At 39.0% G+C, this 9,122-nt stretch overlaps 2 protein-coding genes across 2 annotated transcripts; one reads left to right on the top strand and one right to left on the bottom strand.

Annotated features, from left to right (window-relative positions):
• Nucleotides 1-376: 376 nt before the first annotated feature.
• Nucleotides 377-3,002, bottom strand: GCK72_022935 (uncharacterized protein; the record flags this gene model as incomplete). Its single annotated transcript, XM_003102940.2, has 5 exons — nt 377-779; nt 931-1,348; nt 1,759-1,885; nt 2,510-2,770; nt 2,862-3,002. 5 exons carry the CDS (start codon nt 3,000-3,002, stop codon nt 377-379), a joined length of 1,350 nt encoding a protein of 449 aa, XP_003102988.2.
• Nucleotides 3,003-7,321: 4,319 nt separating this feature from the next.
• Nucleotides 7,322-8,618, top strand: GCK72_022934 (uncharacterized protein; the record flags this gene model as incomplete). Its single annotated transcript, XM_003102938.2, has 4 exons — nt 7,322-7,444; nt 7,488-7,626; nt 8,028-8,440; nt 8,499-8,618. 4 exons carry the CDS (start codon nt 7,322-7,324, stop codon nt 8,616-8,618), a joined length of 795 nt encoding a protein of 264 aa, XP_003102986.2.
• Nucleotides 8,619-9,122: the final 504 nt, after the last annotated feature.

Here is a 9,122-nt window from a genome sequence, read left to right as displayed (position 1 = left end):
GAAGACGCAAGACTGTCCCCTGAAGAGGACTGATTTATTGACTGTGAGAATCACCTTTCCTATTGTGTAAGAAAGTGTGTCTAAGATGATTGTCTACGAAGGCAGATGTTGAATGACGTGCCGGGATTAACTTAAAGTTATGAAAAGAAAAAAAAGTTAAAAAAGTTAAAGTTAAAGTTAGTTAAAGTAAAGAAGGTTATGCTGTTAGTACAAAACATTTGTTTTGAACTAAAAACTATGTATCACATGAAGGTACTTTTGATCCCCTCCCCCTTAAATACCATTTTTAAATCTGATATTGATTTGATTACGAGTTCACATTTGAAAAATAAAAAGCAGCAATTTATTGTTATTTCCAAGACAAGACCAATAAATTTCAGATATTCGCTGCAGAGTTTGGGTTGTTTGAGCTGGAACTGGCTTGGATACTGTTGAAAATATCACCGCATGCCGCATTATCAAATGAGACAGAAACTATTCCCGCAAATGTTGACGTCGCATCCTGCATTCCCTTCTTGTCGTCTTCATTCTCTAGCTTCGTTGCGGTCATAGGCTGCGTATCATGTAAAATGTTGAGGAACACGCCAGGGTTTCCTTTCTTGACCTCATTCTCTGGCACGTCATGTTGTTGTAAGAGAGCATTCTTCTTACTCTCCGGCTGCTGACGATTCTTGACCGTAAATCGCTTTTGACGACGAAGATAGCCTCCTTTTTCAAACATATTTCCGCAATTCTCGTGGAGTTTCCAGTAGCAACCTTTGCCTGGTTTCCATAAGGATCTGAAGAAATGAAAGATTAATAAGGAAGCGAAAGCATCTAGAGGCGTGAGAGTAAATTTGAACGTTATTTTTCGCTTTCTCAAAACTTAAAACTTTTAAATCTCTCTAAAAGCAAGTTCTGGGTAACATCCTCGCTTTTCAAGAAGCTTACCTGTCAACCTTCACAAAACAATCGTTGTACGATAGACAATGGCGAACCGAGTTTTTCCATCTTTGTTGATTATTCAGGTAAAACGGGAAAAGCATCATAATCCAATTATAGATTTCTGCAAGCGTCAACTGACGGTCAGGTGACTTCTGGATAGCCATAGTTATCAATGAAATATATGAGAATGGCGGTTTTGAGTCCCCATATGTTCCTTCCCGCATAATTTTTTCCAGCACATTGGCATATTCTTGTTCGGACAAATCCTGGAAACTTCTTTTGGACGACGACTTGGACTTGTCAACTGGGGATTCCGATGCTGCTTGTATAGTGGAAATTGGTGAGCTGGAGTTCAGACCGGACGAACAATTGTCAATAGGGGAGGATGAAATGGTGACAAAGCTGGACGGGTATGATGGGAACCCTGAAATCATAAATAGTGATTGGGAAATCAAAAATTGTGAGTGTGACAGTAACAAGAAAAACGCAATGATTGATAGGCGGTAAAATTCAATAAGTTTTGAAATTTAAAATAGTGTTTCTCAGTAGCCGAGCTCGAAGTCAATTTTGAAATAAAACATATACCATCAGAAAGCCGTGATCATAACTTTTCACGACATTCACGTTATCGACATCAGATTGTCCACAGGAAAACTTGGAAGAACTTACTTGATTTGAAAAACTTATTTATCTTACTGTACATCTTGCAAAAACCTATTAAACAGTGATAAAACTGAAAGTAAGCGCGCACATCAGTTGCATAGTTGGTTCAAGGATTCAGTCCATTGGTTAATTATTTTTCTTAAAAGAAAAAAGGGGCTAATGTTCACTTACCTGATTGTGACAATACGTTTCCTTGCGTCATGTTTGATGCCAAATTAATGTAAGTGGATCCCAATTGATTGACCGCCGCATACTGATTGTAGTTGTAATGAAGGAAGTTGTTTGAGATTGATGAGTACTAAAAACAGGTGTGTTTCTATTATGGAAAAACATTAAAACTAAAAACAAACAAATGAATGTGTTTCATCTGAGACTCTTTCTGTGATTTGGAAATGAAACGGTAAGTTGCAAGAACATCAACTACTACAATTTTTCGAACTTGAAAGAAATTGTTTTTTGGTCATAAATTTGGCTATTTGAAAAGTACAGCTATATAGAGCAAGCACAGTCACGACCATCCTACGGATAGTCACAGCTTTAGAAGCACACGACTTTACAGCCGAATATCTACACCAAATCTCTTCACAACTTTTACTGCAAACCTACAATTTTGTATGACCTCTCAAGAGTGCGGGAAACTAATATTCAAACTACCGCTATAAAGCACGAGCAAGATGCGAACGCGCTCCGTTGGACCCAACTGCTCCGCGGCGCGCACGGTCTCTATCCGCCACCTTCTGAAACATTCCACATTTCCCTCAGAAATGTGGTACCTTTTATTTTGATAATTTCTTTTTTATTTTCTTCTCAAACCTATAAGATGTAGAAATTGGATCATTAGAGGTCCAAACAAATCATTTTAATTGATTAAATCAAATGACCTTAACACCTCATTTTCTTTCTATTTTGCCCTTCTACTTACTGGATGATTTAGAAAACTGGTTGCTGAAGTCACGGCTTTGTCGTTTCCAGCGGCTACTATGTTTGGCAACATGCTAATTCCATCATTCCTTATTGACGCAGCTCCGTCAAAAACCTCGTTCTCGTAAGATGTCTCATCATTTTCCGTCTTTACTTTTTCGAGATTCGGAGCGTTCTCAAAATGTGTTGTTGCCATTGTCTTCTGCTCCTCTTCATAATTTAAATCGCATTCATTGCCCGTTAATGGTTCCTTTTTAACAACCTGAAAACTTGTACTTTGTCGAATACGACTTATCGGATTGCGTGAGCTCTTTGTTCTCTAAGAAAGATTTGAACGCATTATATCAACTCACTTTTTGGACATCGTCATTTATAGGAGATGGAGGTACACCTGACGTTTTGCCGCAGGAAATTGTTCTGTAGTCATTGCTTGAGATCTCTTTCAGTGGATTCATATTCCCTTCTTCAAATGAGTTGATTGATTCTGGCGTCATACTATTTGGAAACATCACTATAGTCTTCTGAACTGTTTTTTTTTCTACAAAATTCGCTCGAGACAGAGTTATGTGTCTTTTCTTTTAAAATTATTGTTCTGAAAATAAGGAGGATAAATTGATAAAGCGGTATTTAAAAAATTTCAAATAAGCGTTGAAAATCAAACATAAGAGATTAGAAAATTAAGAAAAAAGAAAACCACCAGAAGGACTCCCTCTAGCTTCAATATCTCCAAGTATCCAGTGTGACTGCCTGTGTACACATCAAGATGACTGTAGGAATAAATGAGGAGGAGGGGAAAAGGGCCTTTGTGGGTATCCTTAAGAAAACCCTGCAGACGATACTGACTAGTACGATGAGATGCACATTCAAACTGTCGGTAAGAGAGCTTCAAAATTTGTAAAATTTGTGAACGGCTGCCTTAAGCAATAAAATTAAAGAGGAGAGGCAAAAAACTGTGAAATCATGGCATAAAAATAAACAAATGGCGGATCAAAGTTTTCAATCAGACAGCAGCAATTGTGGAAGAAGTCACATTTACAGAGTAGAGCTTGTGAACGGGACGGAAGTTAAAATGCAGGTCAATACTGGAGCGGATGTTAGCTTAATCACCAGAGATGACTGGAATCGAATTAAAGCGCCACGGCTAAAGAAGGACAAAGCAGTAATTTGTAATGTAGCCGACAATTTGATGACGGTTCATGGAGAAATCAGTTGCTATGTATAATTTGGAGAAAGTCAGATATGGGCGAGAGCCTTTGAGATGTTGATTATCTACTTGAGCTGGATTCGATGAAGGAGATTCCCGAAATACTCAAAATGGCCAGGGAAATTAAAAATGTGGAGATATGTAGGAGTTCGAAAATGTTAACAGTAGACTGAACCATGGGAAATAAGAGAAGAAGAGAGAGCAACCCCAGAAAAAAGAAAATGGCAGGTCTTTCACGTTGCCGAATTGTGAATGTCGTTTGCACAAGGAATGCTGTAGGGATAGAGACAAGTAGGCTGTGTGACCTTGATCCACCAATGGGAAGACACCACACTACAAGGGCCTACCACATTCCCAGACTTTATGAGACAAATGAGTGATGGATATAGCAATTAACACATTGGACAACACGTTTTTTTCCCATCCACGTAACCTTTGGACCATTCCCCAATCTAATAATCTATAATGACGTCATCACCTGTCGCGTCTTTCGAGAGCATTCCACAGATGCCACGTTTCCCCAGTACCATTTTCCCATCCTTTTTCCATTTTTCCAGTCCTTGATGACGTCATCACCTGTCGGGTCATTCGATAACGTTCTACAAATGTCACGGTTTCCTATGAGCCATTTCCCTACCTAATTTTCCTAGACGACAATGTCACCTGTCGAATCCTTCGAGAACATTCTATGTTCAAAGAATGTGTCGATCTCTGTCTTTTTGGCCATTTCTTCCAAACCATTTTTTGGTGGAGCATTATATTTCAATTGTTTATGATCTATCTGCATGTTTCACATTTTAGCAAGTATGCTCAATATGTTATCGTCTTGGACTCAATCTTGTATAAGTCAATTTGCCCACCTGCTTCTCTTTCCGATTTTTTCTCAGCATTTACCACGTCTGATGTGAAATTCTTAGTAACGTATTGAGATTCGGTAATCTTTTGATAAATACTCCAATTACTTTTCCTGAGATTGTGATATTGTAGTTTATTGAATACTTGTTGATTTGGATAACATTTTGTGATCAACATTGCTACCATGTCGTCCTGAATTTTGCATTCTCTAGAACAACGTCACTTCTTCCGTTCGTCAGCAATTTTTAACGGACTGTGTGTTTTCTTGATCCTTCCTCACTTTTTTCAGAAAAATCTTTATATCCATCTTTGGTTACTAATCATCTGACACCCTTTTTTTATGCTGTGCATCTGCTTTGACCGCTGCTCGCACATTGTGTATTCATGCGAAGAGCTTTTTCCTTGTTTGGTACGGTGTATGTAGGGTGTGATGTCTTGTTAGGCACGTTGACCACCCGTTCCGTCGACCGAGAACATTCTTTGAATTCTTATTTATTTATCAATCTGACTATCTGCCCTTCTATTCCCTAATTGTCTCATAGGTAGGTTCGACGCCATCACCTATCGCGCCGTTCAAGAACATTCGACATATTTCTGCTGGTCAAATAATGTGTCGATCTCTGTCATTTTTTGTGAACCATTTGTTGACAGAGCATTCTATTTTGACTTTCTATGTCCTGTCTTCATGATTCACAGTTGAGCAAGTATGCTCAATATATTTTCGTGAGAAACACTGTCGGATATAAGCCAATGTGTCCATCTGCCTCTCCTTCCAACTATTTTCTCAGCATTTCCTATTCTATGTCTGATGTGAAGTTCCTAAAAGCAAAGAAATTAAGAAAATAGCCATTGCCACACCTAAAGGGGGCAACTATCATTTAGCTAACCAACTACTCGATCTGTAACGTTCTTTTCTTACTCAACATTCTAGTTGCTTTTCGAATTTTGAAACACCCACTAATCTTCTAGTCCTCTACAAGGACAACAAATCTATCTTTGCTAGTTCTTTGATGCTTTTTGTCGTTACATCAAAGTAATAATGTCTTGTTCTACTTTTCCATTTGCACATTCACTACTATTGCGCTACGATGCGTTTTATTGTCCAATTTAAGCTGTCATGAGGCCCATGATTTGGTCAACCTGTAAAATTCTTCTCTTCTTCATTATTCTTTGCATCCTCATTCTTCTCATCATCTAACCAATATACCCCCAATTTTCGCCTGTTGTCGCGCCCGTAATATGCTATATTACAACCGCGACCCTTTCGGCGACTCATCTTCGACTCGTCACCTCACGATGTCTTCACTAACCGCTTCCGCTCAGTTCCCCAGCTCTTATTTGCTCAATTCCCCAATCCTCATCGTCCCAATCAATAATCCCTGCGCCTCGCGGCCGAGGAAAGCCAAATGGAAACGCGCCCCGTTGCACCGGCGGCAAAACATGTTCAATTCCTTCTAGAACAAAACAAGTTTCGCTTCTCTCTACTCACTTTTCACTTCACTTGTTAACTTTTCACTTTCCTTTTAACTTTCCCTTCGAGCGGAGAGGTGAGTTCTCACCTCTCCCTCCAATAAGTTGTTCCCCAGCTGTTGGCTCAAACTAATAAATGATTGTTCCCTTGCTCTTATCATTCTCTACCACCACTGAACCACACAATACCACCACCACTGAACCACATCTCGTCTTCAACGTCTTTCTTTCACCACCGATGCCTACTTATCTCTGCTCTACCCGAAGAGGGGAGTCGGCGGGGATAAATAGATCAACTTCAACCAACGGCGTCGCCACATGGTGCATCCACCGGGAATCGAACCCGGGCCGCCCGCGTGGCAGGCGAGCATTCTACCACTGAACCACACAATACCACCACCACTGAACCACATCTCGTCTTCAACGTCTTTCTCTCACCACCGATGCCTACAAGAACTGAAACGTCTCAACTGTTGAGAAACGAAGGGAATAATATATAATTCACTTAAAATTTCCGGTTCTCATTAACTATTTTCTCGATAAAATCCGTAACATCCACACAAAATACAGCGAGCTGGGATAGAAAATTAAAGAATTGTCTACTTTTCCCAGAGGCAGGTCCTCCATTTTTTTCAGTACTGTCTCTATATTTTTCTTTGTCTCCTTTACTATTCATTTCACAGAGAGAGAACGCAGAGTGCAGGACGCATTCGTTGCGATGGTTATTAAAAAACTGGTAACACTCAATCCATTCATCATTTCTCTCATACTGCCTATTGTATGGCTGATTCGTCATTGATTTTCCCAAAATGTCTGACACATTTATCCTTCTTTTCATTGTGTGTGATGTACGCTCTAAAAACACTGCGCGTAGTCTACAACACGTCTGCATATTTTAGCAGTGAGTTTTCAAAACAAAATTTGAATTTTTTCAGTACTAAACTTCCGGCCTGGCCCGCCACAAGTCTGATATTTATTGAATCCTAATCCCCGCTTCTTCATTTTTCTTACACTGCGTATGGGATGGCTCATTCGTTATTGATTTTTTCAAAATTTTCTCCAAAATGTAACATCCTCATCCCTCTTCTCATCATCTTTTTCATATTTTAGTCGTGTCTGAACTGATGAATGAGAATCCCAACAACTCATTCGTCTTTCAGACAGCATAAACTATAAATTGTTCTGTTTCAGTTCCTTTTTATAAATACGTTAAAATGATCATTTATTGATCACACAATAAATAAACGTAATTCTGAATTTTACAGAACACTCAAAAACCGTCTAATGTCGCCTGCGACCTCCAACCACGTGCACATTGAATTGAAGGCTGAAGACCCGGAGTGCAAAGTATGCGGTGGATTGTCGAGGGAAATCAAATATGGAGTGAACGCGTGTACTGCCTGCGCGGTTAGTTTTTGATTTATGTAGTAGTTCTAATTTTTTCATCCAGTCGTTCTTCCAACGACGCATCAAAAGGAAGGAGAATTTATTGTGCGCAAAAGAGTCAAATTGTGTTATTAACACAAAAACTAGAAGTGATTGCCTAGCATGCCGATTGCAAAAATGCTTTAAGATGGGAATGACTAATGGTGAGTTGATATGGGGGTTTTTATGTTATGTGCTGTGGATGGTTGCATTCATCGATCCAAAAATAGAAAATCAACAATGTGATAAATTATTTGTCTGCGGTTTGGAGGTAGTTTTTCTGAGGTTGCCCATGTTGACTCCCCTAATCAACGTTTACGAAAAATTGAAAATAACAAACTGTCCAGATCCCTGGATTGTTTAAAAGTCACACGAGAACATAACGTCATAGAAGCGGTGTAGATCGATAGATGGTCAGATTGATAGATAAACAAGAAAACCTAAAAAGTTCTCGAACAATAAAAGGGGTGTTCAACATGCATAACAGAAAATCACATTATTATTTATGTTTAATTCCTCGGTTTTATAAACTGTTTTTAAAGAAATATTACTGAAAACATTTCAGCTCCCGTAGTAATCTCACCGGAATTGAGTCTCAACTCAAGTTTGGAGAACCTTCTACGCTTGTTTTGCGCAGACAAAGGAAGGAAAATGAAATCACTTGGAGCGAAGATTGAAAGACACAAATCTGCTATGCGAAGAGCCATTTTGGAAGGGTTTCTCAATCCCGAATCGAGAAACGCTGTTATAAAACACTTTTCTGAAAGGATGACCACTTGCCAAATGCTCTCTTTGAGAGTACAGGTTGTTCGCCTGTACGCCTTCGACATAAACGTGTTTCATAAAGATGGGTGCAAAACAATCACCCTTCCAAAGAAAATCTTGAGATGTCTGAAAAGCGACGAAATTGAAAATTTAAGAAAAAACAACATCATTCGGCGAGATGAAGTTCAGACAGAACCAGAGCAAGCGGCGGAGGTTTGTGACGAAATAAGACACATTGAGAAAAGAAATACTCAATCTTTACTGATTCCAGGTTCCACAGCAAGAAGCACACTCGCGACGCACTCGCAGTACTCACAACGACGCATTGTTCTATTTATTACTTTCGACGATAAGGGAATTTCACGAAGTGATGAAAAAGAAGAAGAAGTAATAATATTAATAATATATTGGTATGAATAAAAACTTTAAACAAACGATATTGATTTCATACAAAGCATTGAACACTATTTTTTGCTGGTGCACTAGACAATTTGGATTTCCAGGTTACTTAGTTACGTCCGAACTCATTTCAAATACAGCTGATATCATATATGTTGGAAAAAAGTGTAAAAGACAGGGAAGGAGAAGCAGAAAACGAGACGAATGAGAAGAGAATGTGAAGAAATAGGAAGGTTGGCAACCAGAAACAATGAATAAATGTTGAATCGCCTGAGGAGAAAATAATTGGTTCCTAGATAGAGCGCAATCGAGTAAAGCAAAGTGAGACACCGGGTTTGTTTTTTGTTATTAACTGAATTATTTGAAAGTTGTCGAGAAGATGGAAAAGTAAAACGACCTATAATTCAATGGCTAGGGTAATTATCGACAGCTTCTTAAAACTCCTTGTGTTGGGAAGGCGCGTGAACTCAGGTATGGAGGAAGAAAAATTAGCATC

The sequence above is a fragment of the Caenorhabditis remanei genome, chromosome X, assembly GCF_010183535.1.
Source record: "Caenorhabditis remanei strain PX506 chromosome X, whole genome shotgun sequence".
Classification (NCBI taxonomy): Eukaryota; Metazoa; Nematoda; class Chromadorea; order Rhabditida; family Rhabditidae; genus Caenorhabditis; species Caenorhabditis remanei.
The sequence above is the reverse complement of the archived record's forward strand: the minus strand, read 5'-3'. Positions and strand labels throughout refer to the sequence as shown.